The 25,357-nt window shown below is 41.6% G+C and overlaps 2 protein-coding genes across 14 annotated transcripts in view; one reads left to right on the plus strand and one right to left on the minus strand.

The window, feature by feature from the left end:
• dlgap1a (discs, large (Drosophila) homolog-associated protein 1a) overlaps positions 1–25,357 on the plus strand; it is a 766,490-nt gene that overhangs the window by 738,339 nt on the left and 2,794 nt on the right. For all 13 annotated transcript variants that reach the window (XM_072570364.1, XM_072570355.1, XM_072570359.1 and 10 more), the window contains 2 exons: positions 16,300–16,391; positions 16,653–16,805. In XM_072570364.1, coding sequence (XP_072426465.1) covers positions 16,300–16,391; positions 16,653–16,805 — 245 coding nt within the window. The remainder of the gene's footprint in view (positions 1–16,299; positions 16,392–16,652; positions 16,806–25,357) is intronic.
• Positions 1–25,357, minus strand: part of LOC140477095 (homeobox protein AKR-like) — a 285,068-nt gene that overhangs the window by 196,951 nt on the left and 62,760 nt on the right. The gene's annotated exons all lie outside the window — the stretch shown is intronic.

The following is a 25,357-nucleotide window of genomic DNA, read 5'->3' on the forward strand; positions in this document are numbered from 1 at the left end:
GTCCTGGGCCACCTCCATCGCCACTCCCTCACCACCCGACACCTGGAGGAATAATACCTCACCTTCCACCTCAGGACCCTCCAACCCCAGGGTATCAATGGGGATTTCACCCATTTCCACATTTCCCCTCCCCCCACCTTACCCCAGTTCCGACCTTCCAGCTCAGCACCGTCCTCATGACCTGTCCCATCTGTCCATCTTCCTTCCCACTTGTCCTCTTAACCCTCCCCTCTGACCTATCACCTTTACCCCACCTCCATCTGCCTATTGCATTCTCAACCTCCTACCCCCAGCCCCACCCCCTCCCGTTTATCTCTCCATACCCGTGGCTCCCAACTTCATTCCTGATGAAGGGCTTTTACCCGAAAGGTCGACTTTCCTGCTTCTCTGATGCTGCCAGACCTTATGTGCTTTTCCAGCACTACACCCTTGACTCACTATAATATTTCAATTGCTCATCCAATTACTTTTTAAAGGTTGAAAGAGTTCCAGGCATCCACTACCCTCTCACATAGTGCATTCCAGATTCCCACCTGAGTGACAAAGCTTTTTCTCAAATCTCCTCTGAATTTCCTGTCTGTTACCCTCAAAACTGTACCTCTCCTGATTGACCACTCAACCAAGGGCAACAACTACTCCCTACTCAGCCTATCCATCTGCTTCATAATCTTGTACACCTCAATCATGTAGCCCATCAGCCTCACTGCTCTAAAGAAAACAAACCAAGCCTATCTAGTTTCTCCTTATAGCTCAATTGCTCCATCCCAGGCAACATCTTGGTGAACCTCCTCTGTACCCTTCATTCTTTCTGTGGTGAAGTGACCAGAACTGCTATATTTTTGTTCCCCATTATTATTTCTCCAGCCTCATTCTTTAAGGGAACTACGTTCACTTTGACTTCTCTCTTCCAGTTTATATATTTCAAGAAGCTCTATTTTTTAATACTTAATTTGCTAAATTATCCTCACAGTCCAATTACATTCTCTTTTTCTTTTTGGGTAAGCTTTTGCTGGCATTTAAAACTTTTCCAGTCCTCCGGTATATCAGTGGCACGTTAAAACAGGGGACAGAAACAGCGACCAAAACATAGTAGAATTTATGATTTGGAGATGCCGGTGTTGGACTGGGGTGTACAAAGTAAAAAATCACACAACAAACATCAGGTTATAGTCTAATAGGTTTATCTGGAAGCATTAGCTTTCGAAGCGCCACTCCTTCATCAGGTGATTGTGGCTGATGAAGGAGCATCGCTCCGAAAGCTAGTGTGCTTCCAATTAAACCTATTGGACTATAACCTGGTGTTGTGTGATTTTTAACATAGTAGAATTTAGCCTTTGGTTTTAGAGGGCAACATCTAGGTCAAAAACAAATGTGTTAAACTTAAATAACAGTAATACAAAGGTTAAGGACAGAGTTAGTTGGAGTGGGCTGGGAAAGCAATTTAGCGGTGAAAATGGTTAAGAAACAATGGGAGACATTTAAGAAAATAGTACATGCCTCACCAGAAAGATATCACATTGAAAGACAAAGCATTCAACATGGAAGTGATCAATGCTAGGCCATAGAATTGGGGAAGTTTTGAAAACCGACAAAAGATGACAAAAGAAAGCAAGGCTAAGCTTGCAAGTAATACCCAAATGACCAACTTCTTTCAATGTATAAGATGGAAGAGAGAGGCCAAGGTTATTGTAGACTCCCCAGAGAATGAGGAAATAGCAACAGAGTCAGAAAGTGCTGGTGAAACTCAGCAGGTCTGGCAACATCTGTAAAGAGAGATGCATTTTGAGTTTTACAAATAGCAGCAGCTAAAAAATGGGGCTATTTATGATGGTGACTGGGTGTGGGGTTGGGGAATGGGAAAGGAGTGAGTCCAAGAGATGGAGACAGTGCCCACTGAGAGAGAAAGAGAGAGTAAGAGGGGAAGCAGGCAAACAGCTTGCTGATAGTAAGAGACAAGTAAATGCTGAATGGATGCCAAAGAGAAGTGTGACTCGTTGAAAATGGGCTGGCTGAGCTGGCAGCAAACTGTACCTGTGATTAGATTAGATTAGATTAGATTATTTACAGGCCCTTTGGCCCAACAAGTCCACCCCGACCTGCCGAAGCACAACCTACCCAGACCCATACCCCTACATTTACCCCTTCACCTAACACTACGGGCAATTTAGCATGGCCAATTCACCTGACCTGCACATCTTTGGACTGTGGGAGGAAACCAGAGCACCCAGAGGAAACCCACGCAGACACGGGGAGAATGTGCAAACTCCACACAGTGAATTGCCTGAGGCGGGAATTGAACCCAGGCCTCTGGTGCTGTGAGGCTCTTGGGTAGTTTGAAACAAAAAGGTTGGAATCCATCTGAGATAAGTCTGAGCAGGAGGCAGTTGCTGAGGAGGAATGTGTGACTATGAAAGCACGCTTCACCAATTACCTTGTCAAACACTAAGAGGAAAAACAAAAGTAATGGTGCTGAACAAGAAGAGATATTCAAAAAGAAATCTTGTCAGAGAGAAGAGCAGAACTTCTACAAGATGTAAATATTCACTCTTCCCATTAGTCCCCGTTCAACATTTACTGCTTCCCCCAGCTTATTATCAGAAATCCTTTTTGCTGTCTTCCATTTTTTTCTCTCGCTGTGGACACCATCTCCATCGATTTTACTCACTGCTCTCCCCATTCCCCCACCCCATCCCTGCCGTCACCACCAGCTGCTTTCAGCTCCGACAAAGAGTCACTGGATTTACAATGTTATCCCTGTGTTTCTCTCCACAGGCGCTGCCAGACATGCTGAGTTAATCCAGCACTTCCTGTCTTAGTTGTTGGCAATCTGGCTGTTTAAAGATATTGCGGAAGAAGATATTGGTGAGGTACATCTGGGCGTAGTTAGCATGCACTTGGAAGTTAGTGCTGTGTTTTCAGATTATGTCACAGTGGGGCAGTATTAGAAATAAAGATTGGAAATAAAAATAAACAGAATAAAGAAGAAACACAGCGGACTTTATTAACTTATAGTACCTCAAACCTCTTTCGAAATAGAGTCATAGAGATATACAGCATAGAAACAAGACTCTTCAGTCCAACTTGTTCATGATGATCAGATATCCTAAACAAATCTAGTGCCATTTACCAGCATTTGGCCCATATCCCTCTAAACTCGTCCTATTCAAATACCCATCCAAATGTCTTTTAAATATTGTAAATGTACCAGCCTCCACCACTTCATCTGGCAGCTCATTCTATACACACCCCCCACCCTCTGATTGAAAATGTTGGCCCTTTAGGCCCCTTTTAAATCCTTCTCCTCTCACCCTAAACCTATGTCTTCTAGTTCTGGACTCGCCCACCCCAGGGAAAGTACTTTGGCTATTTATCCTATCCATGCCCCTCATGATTTTATAAACCTCTGTAAGGTCACCCCTCAGCCTCCGACACTCCAGGGAAAACAGCCCCAGCCTATTCAGCCTCTCCCTATAGCTCAAACCCTCCAGCCCTGGCAACATTCTTGCAAATCTTTTCTGAACCCTTTCAAATTTCACATCCTTCACATAGGGGGAGACCAGAATTACACACAGTATTCCAATAGTAGCCTAACCAATATCCTGTAAAGCTGCAGCATGACCTCCCAACACCTATACTCAATGCACTGACCAATAAAGGAAAGCACAGCAAACGCCTTCTTCACTATCCTATCCACCTGTGACTCCACCTTGAAGGAGCTATGAACCTGCACTCCAAGGTCTCTTTGTTCAGCAATACTCCCTAGGACTTTATCATTAAATGTATAAGTCCTGCCTTGATTTACCTTTCCAAAATGCAGCACCTCACGTTTATCTAAATTAAGTTATATGCTTGTACTTTTTTCAGTTTTGTATACAGTATTTGCTATTTGTAGTATGGTCTCCTATATACTGGACCAAACACATTGGATTATCATTCATCACTTTGTAGAACACATCCAATCAGCCTACAAGCTTGACCCTAGCTTCCAGTTAACTGTCTTCTTAATTCACGACACCTCCCTGTCCTCCATCTCCTACACATCTCCATTGAGGCTCAAAAGAAGCTCAAAGAGCAGACCACACCTTCACATGAGGCAAAATACAGCCTTCCAGACTCAACTTCAGATTCAAGAATTTAAGCTGATAAAGCCTGCTCCCTTTTTTTTAGATTGGATTACTTACAGTGTGGAAACAGGCCCTTCGGTCCAACAAGTCCACACCGACCCTCCGAAGAGCAACCCACCCAGACCCATTCCCCTACATTTACCCCTTCACCTAACACCAGGGGCAATTTAGCATGGCCAATTCACCTAACCTGCACATTTTTGGACTGTGGGAGGAAACCAGAGCACCTGGAGGAAACCCACGCATACATGGGGAGAATGTGCAAACTCTACACAGAGAGTCACCTGAAGCGGGAATTGAACCCAGGTCTCTGATGCTGTGAGGCAGCAGTGCCAACCTGGCAATTGGGTGATAATGCATTTGTTTTCCCATTTTCACTTGCTTCTTTACCTGCCCCATTACAATCTCCATTTGCTTTGCAACATGATTTGTTTTGTAAACTCTCCCGCCTTGAGAAAACTGGGAGAAAGTGAGGACTGCAGATGCTGGAGGTCAGAGTCAAAAAGTGTGGTGCTGGACCAGCACAGGATCCTTGGATGCTGCCTGACTGGCTGTGCTTTTCCAACACCACACTTTTTGACTCCATCTTCAGAAAACCCCAATCTTTCCCATTTGCTCTTTCTAGCCCTTCCCACTTTCCCTTCTCTGCACTTAAAATCTGTTACATCTCTAGCTTTCTTCCAATTCTGATGTAAACTGTTTCCTCCTATGTGATTGGAAGGCTTGCTGTGTGCTTCTAGCATCCACAGTATCATGCTTCTGTATTGAGAGAGGAGAGGATTTGACTTGCTCTTATTAAGTTCATTTCTTGACTATCAGAAGTGTCAAAGCACTTTACAACCAATGACAAACTTCTGAACAAGTGTGATCACTGCTGTAACAAGGAAGCATTGTTGTTTTGTAATATCTATGGAAGGAATGCTGGAACATAAGGTCTAGATAGTTGAAGGCATAGTTGTGAATGATGGAACAAAAGGAGGACAAAGTTTATGGGGAAGTGGGATCTAATGCAGAATAGAAGAACAGGAAAGAGCTGCAACTTATGATGAGTAATGGAAGGGAGATCGGGCAGGAAAGCAGTGCAAGTTACAAATTTATGGAGCACGTGGGTTGAATTAAGGGATGGAAATGATGGTAGGATAAGAAAACGGGCAATCTTAATGGTAGAGAAAATATGGAAACAGCGATTAGCTCCAGAGTCTCAGATTACAAGTAGTTTGAGTCAGCCTTGGTCAGTGGCCAAGAAATAGAGGAACACATTCAATACAGAAAAGAGTTTGAGGTCTGTGGCAAAGGCAATTAGCTGAATTTTCCCATTTTTGGCAAAGTAATTTTTTCAATTAGATTTACAGCATCACATTTGCCATGGCCCATACTGATTTTCCTCATGCTATCATCCACTTCTCCGCTGGATGCAAATATTTCAAAGTCCAGAAGCTTCAACAATTCTTTGCACAATGTTTAATTGCTTTAAATGAATTCTCCAGTAATTTCCAATTCAGTTCCCATGACCTCAGCAGATGATTGGAACACCAGAGAAATGGCAATTTTACTGCTCGATCAGGCAACTCCGAAAGAAGTTCTACTTCTTTGTGTCCTTGATGAAAGTGCTTTTGCCTAAGAAGGACAGTTTCCTGCTCACCTCCACCCACGTGGCAGTCAGCTGAAAAGGATATTGCCAAACTGAGAGAAGGTTCCCAATTAATTATTTCTTTAGCTGTAAGCACAGAGCTGTCACCCAACACAAGCAACCTGATTGAGATATCTGTCAGAATAGGCACACACTAACTGATTGGACAGTAATCCCAAAGCATTAGTCTTGTCATAGAGTCATACAGCATGGAAGCAGACTCTTCGGTCCAACCAGTTCATGCCAAACTGAATGAGTTTCCAAACAATTGTACTTTTGTTGATAGACAGAGCATTAATGACTAAATGTTAATTCTCTATGCTTTACCTGATTATTTGCCAGATTCAGTCACCTTGTTTATTCATTGCACCTTAATGTACCACCACAATTCTGTTGTAAACTATAAGTCAAGGAAACATTTACTTGCACCCTGTCCAGCCTGGCCCCCACCACAGTTTGCAATCAGCTTGATTTTGTTCACAATTAAATTACAAATTTAATTAAATGTAACAGTGAAACATCAGAACTCAAAGCTACACTGTTTGTACAACTAACTTGAAATAAAACTAAATGATATAGCGCTTGGAGGCCTAGAGTCCACAGTGTTGAACACACTTACTGACTCTTAGGGGATTTGACATGGTAAATGCAGAATGGTAGTTTCCCCATGTCGGAGAATGTAGGACTAGAGAGCATAATCTTAGAAGAAGGGGTTACATATTGAAGACAAATTTAAGAAGAAATTTCTTTTCTCAGACGATGGTGTGTGTTGAAGCTAAGTCATTAAGTATATTCAAGACTGAGATAGGCAGATTTTTAATCAGTCAGGATTCACAAGAATAGGTAGTGGAGCCTAAACTGTTAGAATGTATATTAGTGACTTGGACAAAAGTAACAAGAGTAATATATCTGGTGATATAAAACTTGATGAAAATGTAAGCTGTGAGAAGGACATAACTAGACAGCAAAAATTTATGGTCAAGTTATGATGAAGTTTAATGTGCAGAGGTGTGAAGTTATTCATTTGTGGTAAGAATGGAAAAGCAGATTTTTTAAGGGCATGAAACTTGTAAATATTGATATTCGAAAGGAAACTGAATGTTGTCATAAAGAACATAGAGAACCAGCACAATGACAAATTAGGAAGGCACGTGGCATGGTGGTCTTTATTGCAGGGAAATTGGAATACAGTTTGAACATATTGAAGAAGTTCTGCTCCCAGTAAACTGAAATAACACATCGGTAATTCACTTTACAGACTTGACAGATAAGGCTGTCAAGTTTATTGAACATTCTAACACTTGGTTCAATATTTCGCACATCAGGTTCTGTATCACTTGCTATCTAATTGAAGTCTTGCTGCAGGTATATAGGGCTTCAATCAGTGCACACCTGTAGGACTGTGCTCCATGACTGTGCATAGTTTGAATTTCTAAGGATGTATGTGCATACCGTGGAGGTAGTAGAGTAAAGCTTTGCTAAAGTAATCCTGGGGATGAGGCATATGAGAAGCTGAAACAATTGGACATATCTAATTTAGAGTTTAAAAGAAAGAGACATTATCTCATTGAAGCATACAAGATTCTGAAGGGGTTTGACAAAATAAACCTCAAGGGATTGTTTCCCGTAGCTAGGAAGAGTAGAACATGCAGATATAGTCTCAGGGTAAGAAGCCAATAATTTAATACAGACGAGGTGAAATTTCTTCGAAGTTGTGAATCCTTGAAATTCTTCATCCTAAAATATTCTGACCCTAATTTTGTGAGTATATCTAAGATATGCAGAATTTTGTTCACTGAAAGAATCAAGGGAAATGGACTGAAATCCAAAGATGAGCTATGATCAAATTAAATGGTGGAACAGCCATCAATGAACCATGAGGTGTAATCCTCCTATTTCTTATGTTCTTCCTGCCCAGTTGCAAGACTTTGATGGTATAATTTGCTTTTCCCAATCTGTTCACTGATTTCTTCACCTGCATATTCCTGCCATGTAGTCCCACCACAAGGTATGGCCCTCACAGGATCCTTACCCACCTCCCACCCCACCTCAGCTCTAGCCACTGCCTGATGTGCTTTACAATTAACAAAAGAAGTTGGAAACATTTTTTGTTTTGGGGGGGGAAAACATTGTTTTAGCATATAATGATCTGTGCTCATGGGGCTTCAGAGCTTAGATGTTGGCGATCCTGGTAAGGACAATGCCACCAGATTTTGTATGTGGAAAAAGCATTACAGTAAGTGAGACAGATTTCACATTATTATAGATGTATGAAAAAAAAACAAGGCATTCACTTTTATTTCCTTTGTAATAATGATGAAACATAAATATATACATTGTATAAAATAATGTTATATTCAGATGCAATGTTAACACAATGTTAAGAATATCAGTGGTTATAGTGAAACTGTCAACTTTTATGTTTTTTGTTGTCTTTTCTGAAACATTGAAACATTTTCTTCACAAGACTATATTATTGCTTTAACAACCCAATTTTTACTTCATTGGTTTTATGTGAATTTGAATTCCATAATCAAATTATGATTTACTAATGCTTTAAAGAAATAGCTTACATTTTCTCTACCTTTTTCAACAAAGTTATTCATATCTTTATGGGAAATATTGACTTACGGCAGTATAATGTAGCATGTATGTTGTTTGTATAAAAAGGATGATTTGAAGCTGACATGGGTGGTCCAACCTGGAAGAAGAATAAAAAATTGATTTGTAATTATCATGTCTCCCTCCCCCATTTTTCTTATTTCAAGGAATTGGCTGGCTCCTAAATGTTGAATCGATTTAAAAAGTAATAACAGTACATCCTGGAAATCAGAAATAAAAACATGGAGTATTAGAAATACAGAAAGAATCAACCAGTATCAGAAAAGAAGAAAGACAGGTTGTGCTGTTGTGAATGTAAAATAGTTCATTAGAAATATCACAGTTCCTCTTTTTTTAACAAATGCTAACTATCTCTATATTTCCTGTTTTTTCCATCTTTGTCATAGTATAACAATACCACCCTTCAAAGCTTTTAATGAACAGGAAAATCAAGACTGTTGCTATCTCCCGGAGTGCACACAAGGTCTACTGCAAAACATTTTACAAAAGTAGCATAATGTGTAGTTGGTTTGACAAGTTTAACTAGACACATTATGATGGGTTGCTCATATCTTTTAGCTAAACAATATTGGAATTGGGAATTTCCCATTTCAAAAGTGTGTCTCCTTCAACTTAGATAAAAATCACGCAACACCAGGTTATAGTCCAACAGGTTTATTTGGAAGCTCTAGCTTTCAGAGCGCTGCTCCTTCATCAGGTGGTTGTGGAGAATGAGATCATAAGACACAGAATTTATAGCAAAAGTTTCCAGTGTGATGTAACTGTAATTATATATTGAAAAAGACCAGGATTGTTTGTTAAATCTCTCATCTTTTAGAATGACCATGTTGGTTTCAGTATAGACAAGAGTGGTGCTAGAAAAGCACATCAGGTCAGGCAGCATCTGAGGAGCAGGAAAATTGACGTTTCAGGCAAAAGCCCTTCATCAGGACTGAAGGCAGGGAGCCTCCAGGATGGAGAGATAAATGGGAGGGGGGTGGGGCTGGGGAGAAGGTAGCAAAGAGTACAATAGGTGGATGGGGTGGGGATGAAGGTGATAGGTCAGAGAGGGGTGGAGTGGTTAGGTGGGGAGGGAGATTGGCAGGTAGGACAGGTCATGGGGACAGTGCTGAGCTGCAAAGTTGGAACTGGGGTGAGGTGGGGGTAGGGGAAATGAGGAAACTGGTGAAGTCCACATTGATGCCCTGGGGTTGAAGTGTTCCAAGGCGGAAGATGAGGCATTCTTCTTCTAGCCGTCAGGTGGTGAGGGAGCGGCGGTGGAGGAGGCCCAGGTCTTAGATGTCCTCGGCAGAGTGGGAGGGGGAGTTGAAATGTTGGGCCATGAGGCGGTGGGGTTGATTGGTGCCGGTGTCCCGGAGATGTTCCCTAAAGCACTTTGCAAGAAGGTGTCCAGTCTCCCCAATGTAGAGGAGACCGCATCGGGAGCAACGGATACAATAAATGACATTGGTGGATGTGCAGGTGAAACTTTGATGGATGTGGAAGGCTCCATTGGGGCCATGGATGGTGGTGAGGGGGGAGGTGTGGGTGCAGGTTTTGTAATTCCGGCGGTGGCAGGGGAAGGTGCCAGGAGGGAAGGGTGGTTTGTTGGGGGGTTGTGGACCTGACCAGGTAGTCACTAAGGGAACGGTCTTTGTGGAAAGAGGTGGGGAGGGAAATATATCCCTGGTGGTGGGGTCCGTTTGGAGGTGGCGGAAATGTCGGCAGATGATGCGATTTATGCGAAGGTTGGTGGGGTGGAAGTTGAGGACCGGGGGTTCTGTCCTTGTTACGGTTGGAGGGGTGGGGTCTGGGGGCAGAGGTGCGGGATGTGGATGAGATGCATTGGAGGGCATCTTCAACTATATGAGAAGGGAAATTGCATCTGGTGTGATCTGTGGTGGAACTGGTCCTCCTGGGAGCAGGTGCAGTGGAGGCGGAGGAATTGGGAATACGGGATAGCATTTTTGCAGGAGGTAGGGTGAGAAGAGATGTAATCCAGGTAGCTGTGGGAGATGGTGGGTTTGTAAAAAATGTCAGTGTCAAGTCGGTCGTCATTGTTGGAGATGGAGAGGTCCAGGCAGGAGAGGGTGGTGTCAGAGACGGTCCAGGTGAATTTAAGGTCAGGGTGGAATGTGTTGGTAAACTTGATGAACTGCTCAACCTCCTTGCAGGAGCACAAGGTGGTGCCGATGCAGTCATCAATATAGCGGAGGAAGAGGTGGGGAGTGGTGTAACTATAGAAGATGGACTGTTCTAAGTAGCCGCCAAAGAGACAGGCATAGCTAGGACCCATACAGGTGCCCATGGCTACCCCTTTGGTCTGGAGGATGTGGGAGGATTCGAAGGAGACATTGTTACGGTGAGGGCCAGTTCAGCCAAACGAATGTGAGTATCAGTGGAAGGTACTGTTGGGGACATCGGAAGAGGAAGAAACAGAGGGCTTGGAGGCCCTGGTCATGGCGGATGGAGGTGTAGAGGGATTGGATGTCCATGGTGAAGATGAGACGTTGGGGGCCGGGGAAACGGAAGTCTTGGAGGAGGTGGAGGGCATGGGTGGTGTCTCGAACGTATGTGGGGCATTCCTGGGCTGGGGGGGACAGGACAGTGTCAAGGTAGGTGGAGATGAGTTCAGTGGGGCAGGAGTACCCCAGTCCTACACTAGCACCTCCAAATCCTTCAACTTAGTTCGCAATTGATAAAAATGGAGAAAAGAAACCTTGGAATTGTTAGTGGAGTAGATCAAAAGGGACCATAAAATTGTTGTCAAACTCTGGATATGCATCAAGAAACCATCGTAACCATGGCTCTCTGACATTCACATGGGCAGAAATTGTTGAATTACATTTAGCAACAGAACGCCTAGATGATTGTTTGTCCTAGTCTTCCAATTGCAGAAATTACTCCACTTTAAAAAAAGCACTGAACTTTGTCAGTGTAGCTTAATGTATTTTGAATTGAGGTCGTAGATTTGTTCGCTGAGCTGGTGTGTTTTTCTGCAGACGTTTCACTGCCTCATGAGGTGACATCGTTAGTGCATCTTCGATAAGGTATTGGTGCTCTGTCCTGCCTGGTTTCCCCATTTTTAGTATTTCCGGTTCTGTACCTGAGTGGTTTGTATACAGGGTCCAGTTCAATGTGTCTATTGATTGAGTTCTGGTTGGAGAGCCAGGCTTCAAGGAATTGTCTCACATGTCTCTGTTTAGTCTGAGCTAGGATGATTACATTGTCCCAGTCGAATTTGTGTCTTTCCTTGTCTGCATGGTCGGAAATGACAGAGTAAGGGGTCATGTCTGGCAGTGGTGAGTTGATGTTCGTGCACTCAGAATTGACTAACCGACTACTCAGACTCCTATGAATCTTAGTGGCCCACAAACCAGTAAACACCTTCCACCAGCTCCTGATAAAGATCCGACACCCACATCCAACAGGATGAATGTTATCAACAAGAAACCCTACAGGAATAAAACTGACCATACAAGTGTACAAGCGTCAGCACTCTCTCATTTGCAGCCACACAGACAACGAAGGACACAAATTAAACTAGGACAATGTAACCATCATAGCACAGGCTAAACAGAGACATGCCAGAGAATTCCTTGAAGCCTGGCACTCCATCCGGAACGCAAATCAATAGACACATTGAACTGGACCCCGTGTACAAACCATCCAGGTACAGAACCAGAAGTACCAACAAACGGAGTCATATGAGTACCAGGCAGGACAAAGCACTAACACCTTATTAAAGCTACACTGACAATGTCATCTAGTGAGGCGACAAAGTGTCTGTAGAAAAACACATCAGCTCAGCGAACAAATCTCCTACCTCATCCATAACCCGCACTACAAATCTTTTCAAAAGCTCTAAGCATTTTGAATTGTTAGTTAATCTATATATCGCTGACTACATTAATATAATTTTATTCACAAACAGTATCTGCTGGCCTGGCTGTTCCACAACTCTGGCTGAAATAGTAAGTGATGTTGTGTTAGTTCTGAGGAAGTGTGGCAGAAAGCTATTGGAAAAGGTTGCTTAGAGATTACTGATTTATCTGCTTCATTTGAAAAGTTTTCATCTTAAAGTTGATAATGTATGCATAAGAGGTACTGATTTTGAATTGCGAGATATTCAGATGGCCATGCAGTTGATCATGGCTCAAAGTAGCCCTTCCTTTACCACATAGTAATCAGTTTGGTTTTCATGTGAATTCATTGCGCACTATACATTGAGCAACGTTCTATTGATGGAACACCTCCTGCTGCTGCGATAACATGGATTATCCATTTTATGAGTTGAGTGACTCAGTATGTTTAGTGAGTTCCTAATACTTGTTATCTACCTGACAAAACAATTATTTCCTCACCAACTGATGACTGTCTTTTTTGATCAGTGACATTTCTTGAATGGGACACAACGTACAATAATATAAATTTTACCCAAGTTCTATGATTTCTTTTGTAGATGCAAATGAAACATAAAGTATTTTGCAACAAATTGCCAATGTATCTTGTTAGATCGGAGCAGTAAAATTCAAATATTGCGCTGTTGTATGAATTCAAAGCTAAATCTGGGGAAATGCAAAAACGTTCATGTCAGTTCTGTGATCTTTCAAATCGTAGACATAATACAATGTATCAGCTTTTATTAATTGGAATTACTGCTCTTATCACCTTCGTTAACACAGAATTTAACCTCATTGACATGATGGTTCTATTCCACCATGTGCTGGATTAAAAAACAGATGCCAAGAATTCCCGATTTGATAAAAGTGCCCACTGAAGTGTCACTATCTATGCAATTGGCAATGCAGCAGGTAGCCTTGCTGCTGCTTCCTGTAAGGCATCTGTGCAGTCCTCCTCAGAGATGCAGAAGGCAATCTCTTGACCACAGTCACCATGGACACCCGATTGGGACCAGCAAGACACAAAAGAGAGAAATGTGTGACCATGGGACAGGAGTTGTGGCATGTTAAAATGAAATGCAGTTTAAGGGTAATGGGGAACCAGTACAACAGTGGATAGTACTTCCTATTTGATTGCTCGAGACACAGATGTTTCTGCACTGTTGAGGGTTGTTTTCTGCGGACTGAGAGAATGATGGATGGAGTGAGATGTATGTATGTGTGTGCGTGTGCGCGCGACTGTTTGTCCATCTGCCAGACAGGCCTGGCAGGGGTTTAGTCCTCTGGCAGTCCTGGAGAAAGGAAATGTCTTTCAGCTACTAGAAAGCATCTTTAAAGACCAGTCATGCACCGATCAAGTGGTAACAGTCTACAGTTGCTTTGCACAATTCAGTTTAATTTGCCCTGAACATGGCAGAGAGTAATTGGCATCCAGCTTTTCTGACAGAACCTGAGAGGACCTATTGAATTGGGGTCCTCTGCTCCACTCTCAGTCAGTCTCCATTAACTGTAAAGCATGGTTTGAGATGTTAATGACTGATGGAAGTCCAAGGCTGGAGTTGCCAAGTTACAGCTCAGATTTTAATGTCAGGAATTGTCGCTGTCTTGTTTCTGTCCACTTGTTGGGGAATGGGAAACTGCATATCATTACAATGAGATATCACCATAATGACAATACTAGCAAACACTAATATATGCAATGGTTAATGAGAATCTTGTCTTGCCATTCAATACTTGGTTGGAGAATGGGATGGGGTTTATTGTTGACAATGAGAAGCTCTTCACTGCTAATCTCACCTTATCTTCCCAACTTTCTGACCAATTCCAGTTCAAGGACTGGGAAGATTTTGTCCTAAATTTTGTTAAGTAATTAGAGCTGAGGTCTTGATCATTAAGGTGATCCTTTTGGTAATTAAGGGTTTTTTTCTCTCCAACTGGGAGTACAAGAATTAGATTATAATGAGGGAGAGAGGTACAACATCAGCCTCAATATCTCATCCTAACCTACCTTAGCCCATTGGCAAAACGTATCTAAATGATGAGAGGTGAATCCGGATGCTGTCGGTGACCAGGGTATCTTCTGTATCTTGTCAAGGTCTGCATTTCCATAGCTTGGTATTGACGCACTATCAAGACCATTTCATCTTGGGTTGTTCTTATCCACCCATTTGGCTCAAACATCAAGTTCTTTTTCCATTCCTTCATGGGATGAGAGCATCATTAGCAGCCAGAATTTATTCCCCATTTGCAGTGGGGCTTGAGAAACTGATGGTATTCTGCTTTCTTGAAATGTTGGTGTCCAGATGAGGTAGATTGGCCTGTAGTGCTGTTACAAAATAATTCCAGTGACAGCGAATGAACATTGATATAGTTTCAAGTCAGAATGATCTGTAGCTTGGATGGATACCATAGTGGGGTGTTCCCATGCCTCTGCTGCCCTTGACCTTCTGTTTAATTGGTGGAAGTCATAGGTCTAAGTGCCTTCAAAGGAAGCATGGCAAGTTGTTACAGTGCATTTTACACGTGGGTACATACTGTTACTACTGTGTGTTGGTATTGGAGTTGATGGTTAAGATAAATAATAGGATGCCAATCAAGCATTAACCTTGACCTGAATGGTGTCAAGCTTCTTGAGTGTTGTTGGAGCTGCACCCGTCCAGGCAACTGGAGAGTATTCCATCACACTCCTCACTTGTGCTTTGTAGATGGTGGACAGGCTTTAGGGAGAGGAGTTGCTCACAACATAATTCCTAATCTCTGTGTGTCAGCATTATTTGCAATTTCATCATCAGGTGCCTGTAAATTATTGAATGCCCCACTTTTCCTTACATTTCACAAAACCACTTCATAAAGTCCACTAACTTCTCAGCAGAAGTTTCCTGCTTCTCACCCCTTCAACCACTACCTACTGTACCTCTTTGAAACGGCAGTCAGCAAAAATTCAAAGGAAACTCCCCTGAAGGGACTTAACACAATGGTCAGTGTGTGGTAATTTCTTCTAGCTGTAGAAGAGTCTCAGGATTAGGGGGTTGACTATATAGTTGGTTCAAACACCATTCAGTTCAGAATGTATTGTACAGTTACTACCTCTGTTTGGTTTAGGAATTCTTTACACATACTATCCTCCTCCAAGAGCTGAAATACTAAACTGATACATTCATTCTTCATCTCAGTCTTGCTATTGATTTTCATTGTCAATAGTAAAGTGACTATTACTTGGCAATGAAAGTGATGCCTATGTGATAACCCAGCCAAGAGAAGCAATATTTTTTGTTGATTTTGATATCTGCATTCTACACTTTTTTGGAGGAAGATGGGAACGGCATTTGATACAACTTGTGGATTGTCCAGATGCCTAGCATGCAAATTTCAGAAATGCCTAATGACATATTTCGCTACATCCCAGTGCTTGTGGATGCCCCTTTTATAGAAACCTGCCCTTCAGTAAATTATCTGAGTCTGAGGTAGAAGGGGTAATTGCCAGAATGCATCCCCGCAGATGTCCTTGATGAGTATTTTGAAGAAAGTGACTGTCCATTAGCGCAGAAGCTTTGTCCATTGAGTAGCTGCAGCAACCAGGCAGAACTCCAGCTGTCAGCTGATCTGAGGCTGTCGTACAGGACCATCGTTTGACTGCCTAATCTTTGGGTTAGGGGAGGAAAGGAAGTGTTCCTGATAACAGTACAGCAGCCCTTGCCTGTTTATGGATATTGAGTAAAGATGGAGGCAGATGGAAAACGGTAACTGGATATTTGCTTATACAGATTTAATTATCCAAAATTGAGCATAAACAAGGTTTTAATTTATTTACTTCACAGAAAGTAAAATTGATTACAGGTATTCTGAAAATTTATTCTGTAACAGTTTCTCTCATTTTTATTAACTTTTTTAAAAATATCCAAAACATTTAAGCGCTTAGCTGAGTACAGACTTATTTTCAAGTAACACTGACTTAGGTATTGAGCTGAAATATTACTGTGCAGTGTACAGATTATTTGAAGTTCACTGAATATCACTTCTTCCTGGTGTTGTTTATCTTTAGTTTTGGGGAAAATACGAAGTGCTATTGGAAGTGCTCAACTGTTAATGTCCCAGAAGTTCCAACAATTCAGCGGACTATGTGAAGAAAACATGGTATGTGAATATTGTATTAATCTGCATTCCATCAAGCTTGTTCCCGCCAAATTACTGTAACCATGACAACATTGATTCATCCCAGCAGTGACTGACCTGAATTGTTTGTCTTCCAACAGTTTTAATTTTACTGGCAGAGCAAAACCATCAAAATAAGGATCTAATACAAGCAAAGAAAAAGCCTATATGTCTATGTCTGCATGTATTCTTAGAAAATAAAATAAGTGCCAAGCTTACACATTCTTTTCCTGCTGTGCATAGAATCCAAATGCTTGTCCTCGATTAACCTCCCAAGACTTGGCAGGATTTTGGGACATGCTGCAGTTGTCTATTGAAAATGTCAGTATGAAATTTGATGAGCTGCATCAACTGAAGGCAAGCAATTGGAAGCAGATGGAACTTCCTGAAAAGAAGGTAACTTTAATATTCCTGATAAATCGGTTTTTAAAAAACAAAATGCATTTCTCTAATTTGCAGCGTTTTCAGATATCTATCTGTAATGTCTTGCTGGTTTCACAGATCTATTTTGGGTGACATTTACAATAGATATCAGATAATCTGAAAAAATTCTGTGCCTAGCGATGCTATGAAATGCATTGTAACTGTCTGATCAAAGAAGTGTTGCAAGGTGGATTTAGAAGGAAGGTTTTGGATGTTGAGTAGACTGAAATCAATTAGTTCAGTACAAACCACAGATCAAACTGGGGCAGGGTTAATATTCATTTTCATCACCAAGAGAAATTAATAGATTGAAATTCAGACATATCCTACAATAACTGCCAATTAAAAGTAAATCTTTAATCACAAAATATTTTTGTTACTACTGTTTCCCTGAGTTCACAACACTCATGATGGCCTCTTGCCCCAACTACCCAGTTGCATTGCTCCCCAACACTATTGGTAAATTTGAGTAAATAGAATGTTGCAGTACCAGCTCTTTCTAGAAGTGAGAGTTCATATACTATCCAGCAGATCAGGTTTTGAAGACGTACCTTGAACAGATACAGTATTAAACAGTTGTGGAAGACCTATTGCTGTACGACAATGGACTGGTCACACTGATGTCTGTGAGGCAAGAAATCTTAAAATGACTTCACAGCAGATACTTGGAAATCAGACAGCACAGTTATAGATCTCTGCAACCTATATGGTGGCCTGATATTCCAAAAGAAATTGAAGATTTTATCAGATTATATCTCATATGTGCTATCCACAGTCAGGTGCCAACTGGGCCATTAATGCCTTAAGAACTTATAACATGACTGTGGGAGAAGACGGCACAGATTTATCTAATGACAAAGGGAAGATACATCCTTTGAATCTACATCAGAAGCAGTTATTGGAGCACAGATTTTGCAACACATTGTTTTCCAGAGGAAACAGTTCTAGATAACAGATGTCAATTTGTGAATGTGGAATTCCATAAGTTCACTGCAGAACCAGGTATCTACCACTTCTCCAATTTATCCCTCGGGAAATGGGGAAGCAGTGAAGGTGATCAAAACCATCAAGTCCCTAATGTCCAAGATTGCAGACTTGTACTTAACAATGCTCAATGTAGATCAACATAATTAAGATGTATATTCACTGGCAAAACAATTCATGGAAGGAAGATTAAAAACAGAGGTACCATTGTTGTGATGCAATGTCAGGCTGAATATAATGTCTCAGGACAACAGGAAGACTGTGAAGAGAGAGAAAAGACCATAGAAGGAAACAACAGAAGTGGTATAGCAGAAGGCATGGAACAAAAATACTGACAACTTTGTGCAAAAGTCTGGAGGAAGGACAGATAAGCAGAGCCAACAGTCCTTCAAGCAATAGATCAACCTAAGATCCAACAAAACCTTGACATCTGATGGAATGTTCAGGAGAACTGGAAAGGTGTTGATCTGACTCAAGCCAAAAGTGGGAATGAATGTGAACAAAGACATAGGCAAAAGTGAAGACTGCAGATGCTGGAGATGAGTGTCGCAAATGTGGTGCTGGAAAAGCACAACAGGTCAGGCAACATCCGAGGAGCAGGAGAATCGATATTTCGGGCAAACGCCCTTCATCAGGAATAAGACAGAGACAGCCAGCCTCTGTCAAATGCATACAGGATTGTACAAAAGTTAAAGGAATGGGAGAGAACCATTCGCCCTGTGTGTGAAAATCAAACAAAGCAAATCAGGGCAACCAGTCAGATGTCTAAACTCTTTTGTCCTGTTGGGTTTGGATTTTGGAGGTGTGGAAGATAATGTTAATGATATCAGTTATAGTATAAGAAGTTCAAAAAGCAAATTGCTAGAATCATGTAAACTGAGCCACAGACAGTGGTTAAGGTCAAAACATTGAACGTTTTCAGGAACCAGAGAGGTAGAATTCTTAGGAATAAATAGATCAAAGGGCATGGGGAGAAAGTCGGAACAGGATACTGCTTTGGATGATCAGCCATGATCATATTGAATGGTTGAGCGAGTGCCAAGTGGCCTAAACATGTACCAAATTTCTATGTTTCTATGAGTAAGAAAGAAGCTCAGGTGGACAATGAATGATGATGTGACTCATTGTGTTACTCTGACATCAGCAGAGCAGAGCAAGGCAACATGTAGGAAAGAACAGATCAGAGAGAGAGGTGTAATATGGGGGTGGGGAGAGTGGAGACACTACACCAGAGAAATATATTCAGTAACCTGTAAATAAAGGGTGGTACAGTACTGAAAAGTGTGAGAGCCTTGTGGATAAGGATAGCTTAGGGAAACTAGAGACTAAAAGGGGTAGCAGTGTAGTGAAAAGAGAGCAGCACTCAGAGTGCAACCCAATACCCAGAGAAACACGAGACGGATCCAGTCTGCTCACAATGAATGTGAACAGTAATATTAACATAAGGCACACTGAAACAAGGATCATATCGGCATGATCATAGCAGCAAAGTATAAAATCACTATAAAGTAGACCTTTCAAAAATTAATTAATAGGATCTATGTTGCTGGCAAGACCAGCATCTGTTAGCCATCCCTAGTTGTCCTCAAAAAGGTGCTGCTGAGCTACCCTCTCGAACAGTCCCTGCAGTTTGTGTAAGGAAAGCATATTACTGTTAAGTTGAGAGTTCTAGTATTTTGACCCAGCAACAATAAAGGAACTGCCATATTTGTTCAGTCAAGATGATGCACGATGGTCCATCTTCTCATTTGTGTAGACATGTGTAAATGGGAGTCATGGGATACAGAAAATAGCTTGGAAACAGCTGGATAGAAGGCCTGACTTGATACACTGGCAAAGAATAGCTATCACATCTCTTCACCCCCACCCCGCACAATCATTTACCCAATTCATGCCACATCATTTTCATAACCCTCTCACCAAGGCTCCTTATATACTTCATGCCAACCTTTGCTCCTCTAATATCTTCAATGACCCTCTCATACCCTGATTCCATGCCATGACCCTCTCAATCCATGCCATCTTACCTACTCCATATAGCCTCTTAATGCCTCAATGCCACCTTAATACCAATCCATATTCCCTTATCACCCCACCTTTTTTGCTTGTATGTACCCATGCCAACTCCCCCCACCTTATCTCAGTCCCAACCCCCGCATTCAGCACCTCCCTCACCTGCAATCTTCTTCCCAACCTCTCCACCCCCACCCCCTCTCTGGCCTATCACCCTTACCCTCAACTCCTTCCACCCAGCGCCCTTCCCCCCCCCACCACCCCCCGCCCCCCACCTTTTATCTCAGCCCGCTTGGCACACCAGCCTCATTCCTAAAGAAGGGCTTATGCCCGAAACGTCGATTCTCCTGCTCCTCGGATGCTGCCTGGCCTGCTGCGCTTTTCCAGCACCACACTTTTCAACTCTACTCACCCAATATCCAACATGTGCAGTGGCCCAGACCTATGTTTAGATTCAATAAAGCTTTTGCGTGGCTCTTGATGAATTAACTATTGTGTAATCAGTCACATAGCACTGATCCTTTAATGATGGCCCTCAGGCCTATATCAATATAGTGGATTAGCAGGTACTGATTCTTTTTAAACTGTGGAGGCAATTTTTGCAAATATTGAAAGGAAATTTAAATTCATGACATCTTTACAGTTCTCTTGACCATTGCTTTCACATTTCCAATCAGGCTGATACTTTCAATGAGTTTATAGAACATCTTAAGCATACTAATGAGTTAAAACAATGACTGCAGATGCTGAAAATCAAATACTGGATTAGTGGTGCTGGAAGAGCACAGCAGTTCAGGCAGCATCCAACGAGCAGCGAAATCGGATGCTGCCTGAACTGCTGTGCTCTTCCAGCACCACTAATCCAGTATTAAGCATACTAATGTCTATTTTTAAAAGCTCAGAGAGCACAAAATCTCACTCAAGGAGCCCCTTACCTCTTTCACAGTGCACCTGACCTCCAGGAAAGAACACTTGACCATCTGCAAAGGTGTCCCAGGGCCATGTCCAAAACCTTATACATGCAAAGGACTGAAAGTTTTAGGCATCATCTTGCTGTCTCTAAAGCACATTCATCATGCTATGGACATACCCAGTGAAAACAAGATCAATCCGCGACAGTTTCACTTTAACACATACAGTTGCTTCCATGAACGGTGATGGATGTGCAAATTGGTCAGGCCTCCACCACTACTCTCATAACAATGGAGAGGCTCTCCATATGCATAGAAGTTCATACCTAAATACTCAGCCTTCGTTTCCGCTGCACAGCAACTACAGATTTGATATTTAACATTTAAAATCATGCTTAAGACATTTAATAGCTCATAGGCTTCTTTAAAGGCTAAGTTCATTACTATTTTAGTTTTATGGCTGTCTGACATATCAAGATCATTGCAACTTTTCTGTGTCAATATTTAAATTGTTGTGTTGCCCTATAAATGATGGAAAAAGGATATTTCCTCCAGCAAATTCAGTGCAAGGTACATAATTAAAATAAATTGTTTTAACTTTTGTGTACAGACCTCCCAAATGATAACAGAGATGTGATAAAATATAATGCATTTAACAATGTTGCTTATAATTAATACATTTTTATTGACTCATATAAATTCATGCAAGCCTGCTAACCACAAGCATAAAAACATAATTTTAATACTTATATGAGGAAACATAATTTTAATATTTATACGAGGCTAACGTAAACTCTGCTGCAATTAGTGTGGTATGATAGCAAACAGACAAAGACAGTCCACACCTCATCTAGACTGAGTTAACAATGAGGTGCTACAATTTCCCATAATATCTTCAGGCTGGGTAGCAGAGAAATTAGCCAGCTCTCTGTTTCTGATTGCTATCAAATGATCCTGGTTGAATCAGGGTACTGAATAAAAATGGAATTGCACTCAGTTTTAATTCTGCCCACAGTTGAATTATTCTCCAAAATTTAGAAACATTTGCAAGATATTGAAATAAAATGAGGTGGCAGATTGTTGCATGTTTGTGAAGCATTATCCAGGTATGAGCTACTGATATTGGCAAGAATGGGCACTGAAGAAGAAAATGGACAGAAAATAAATTGCCTTTAAAAAAGCCTTAAAAATCATTTATTTTAATGTAATTTTTTTCAGCCAGGAACACAAAAAGATTTGATATCAGTCAAACAAGAATAGCCAGTGAATACTGATGTTAAATTGAGCTAATTAGATGTCAGTAATCTGCAAATTAGATGAAGTTAAAAATTACATAACACCAGATTATAGTTCAATAGGTTTATTCGATGAACTTCACATTTGCATCTCAAAAAAAGCCACTTGCCTACATCTTAAAAAGGGAATGTCATACCTAAATGATTTAACTCAACTTTTAGATGGAAAACACATACCCCAAGAGAGTACATGCACTGAAAAATATAAACTTCCCTTTCTTGCCCTTAATCCAACCATTATGTATGTTGTTCACTAAGTCAACAACATATGAATATATAAATGAGTGAGGAGCAGAAGTAGAACACTTGAACCTGTTTCACAATTCAATAGGATTATGTCTGGCTGGATTATTCCACATTCCTGCTTATCTTTCACCCTCATGCTTGTCAAGATTCTATTTACCTCTTTCTTAAAGATTCTACTTCAACTGTCTTTTGAAAGAAATCCAAAGACTTACTATTCTCTGTTAGACAAAGGTTCTCCTTATTTGTGTCATACAGTCATAAAGTCATAGAGATGTACAGCATGGAAACAGACCCTTTGGTCCAACCCATCCATGCCGACTAGATATCCCCACCCAAACTAGTCCCACCTGCCAGCACTCGGCCCATATCCCTCCAAACCCTTCCTATTCATATACCCATCCAAATGCCACTTAAATGTTGCAATTGTACCAGCCTCCACCGCATCCTCTGGCAGCTCATTCCATACACGTACCACACTCTGCATGAAAAAGTTGTCTCTTAGGTGTCTTTTATATCTTTCCCCTCTCACCCTAAACCTATACCCTCTAGTTCTGGATTCCCTAACCCCAGGGAAAAGACTTTGTCTATTTATCCTATCCATGCCCCTCATAATTTTGTAAACCTCTATAAGGTCACCCCTCAGCCTCCGATGCTCCAGGGAAAACAGCCCCAGCCTGTTCAGCCTCTCCTTGTAGCTCAGATCCTCCAATCCTGGCAACATCCTTGTAAATCTTTTCTGAATCCTTTCAAGTTTCACAACATCTTTCCGAGAGGAAGGAGACCAGAATTGCACGCAATATTCCAACAGTGGCCTAACCAATGTCCTGTACAGCCGCAGCATGACCTCCCAACTCCTGTACTCAATACTCTGACCAATAAAGGAAAGCATACCAAACACCTTTTTTTGCTATCCTATCTACCTGCAACTCTACTTTCAAGGAGCTATGAACCTGCACAGCAAGGTCTCTTTGTTCAACAACACTCCCTAGGACCTTACCATTAAGTGTATAAGTCCTGCTGAGATTTGCTTTCCCAAAATGCAGCACTTCGCATTGATCTGAATTAAACTCCATCTGTCACTTCTCAACCCATTGGCCCATCTGGTCCAGATCCTATTGTAATCTGAGGGAATCCTCTTCGCTGTCCACTACACCTCCAATTTTGGTGTCATCTACAAACTTACTAACTGTACCTCTTATGCTCGCATCCAAATCATTTATGTAAATGACAAAAAGTAGAGGACCCAGCATAAATGAGTGATTTTTTATTATGAAATTATGACTGCTAGATCCAGATTCTCCCATCAGAAAAAAAGCATCTTTTCCCCAGACAGCCTGCCTCAGGAACATATATGTTTCAATCCCTTTTCAGCTCCAGTGGATACAACCTTAGCTTGTCTTTTTCATAAGAACACGTGCCCATTTTCAGTCCATTAAACCTACTCTGAACTGCCTCCAACGATTTTGTATCCTTCCTTAAAGAAGCAGACCAAGAATGTACATGGTATTCTGGAGGTTGTCTCACAAGTGCCCTGGACAACTGAAGCTTATGCTCCCTACTTCTGTATTCAATGTTCCTCGCAATAAACAAAAGCATTCTGTTAGCTTTCCTAATTATGTATGTCCTTGCATGTTAACATTTTGTGATGCATTTACTAAGACACTCAGATTCCTCTCCATTTCTCTGCCATCTCTCACTATTTAGATAGTAGGCTTCTTTTATTATACTGCCTGGCAAAATGATGTTTTCCTAAGTAATACTCAACCCCTGGAGTGATAAAATGGCTTGCCAATATTAATGGTGTTAGCCATTTGGTTAAAAATATTGCAAGAATAGAACCAATTTAATCAGGAGAGAAGAGAAAACGAGGCTTACAGAAAAATGCTGGTACTACAAATCTGCAACTTTAAAGCAATATTTCTGAGAAGGAAAGGAGCAGGCTTCTATTAATAAGTTCATTTCAGAATCTCTGGATGTCCCAGAATATATTGCATTTTAAAAATATTAATAGGCTGTAACATAGTACTTTGTTTTGCATGGCAAAATTCCACAAAATAAACAAGATACTTGAGTGGTTACTCTGTTTTAGTCATGTTGATTTAAATATTGGTCAGTGTCATTATTCTTGTTGGGCAGCTCAGTGGCTCAGTAATTAATACCGCTACCCCACAGCGCCAGGAATCCAGGGTTGATTCCAGCCTGGAGTATCTGTCTGTTTGGCTCTCCACCGGGTGCTCCAGTTTCCACCCACAGTCCAAAGATGTGCAGGTTAGGTGGATTGGCCAAGCTAAATTGCCCTGCAGTGTCCAGGAATGTGCAGGTTAGCTGTGGTTAATGCAGAGTAACAGAGATAGGGTGAGGGTTTCACCTGAGTGGGATACTCATGGTGGGGGGGGGGGGGGGGAGGGGGAGGGGGTTGGTACAGACTCGATAGGCTGAATGGTCTCTTTCCATGCTGGGTTTCTGTGATTCTTCACAGACTCTTTTACACCCATCCGAGACACCAACAGATGCTGACATGTTGGCTCAGTAGTTAACACTGCTGCCTTACAGCACCAGGGACCCAGGTTCAATTCCAGCCTTGGGCAACTGTTGGGAGTTTGCACATTGTCCACAGTGTGGACTCAATGGGCTGAATGACGTGCTTCCACACTGTAGGGATGCTATGTTAACTGATAGTTTTCACCCTCAACCACCAAACTCTCCTTTAATGCCACACTGAAGTATCAACCTGGATTATGTGCTCAAACCTCTGAAATCTTTTGATCCACATTCTTCTGACTGAGAGAGTGGTCCCACAAAGCTAAGTTTGAGTTTAACCACTTAAGAAATGAGACAATTCATCTAATGGAGCAAGTTTGTTTGCTGACCTATAAAATGCTGTTTCTGACTGAGCTATTGCTTCCCAAAAATCTAAACTTAAGTACAAGGCTGCAGAGCTACAAGAACATTCTGTCCTTTCCTGCCTTTCTTGAGATATTATATTGATACTGTGTAGTTGGGCTCCAGAAGGAAAGATAATTGCTGTGTGAAATGGTGACATGGTGGTGTCAATAACGTTGAGTAATTTTGATAA

Source organism: Chiloscyllium punctatum, chromosome 5 (genome assembly GCF_047496795.1).
Source record: "Chiloscyllium punctatum isolate Juve2018m chromosome 5, sChiPun1.3, whole genome shotgun sequence".
Classification (NCBI taxonomy): domain Eukaryota; kingdom Metazoa; phylum Chordata; class Chondrichthyes; order Orectolobiformes; family Hemiscylliidae; genus Chiloscyllium; species Chiloscyllium punctatum.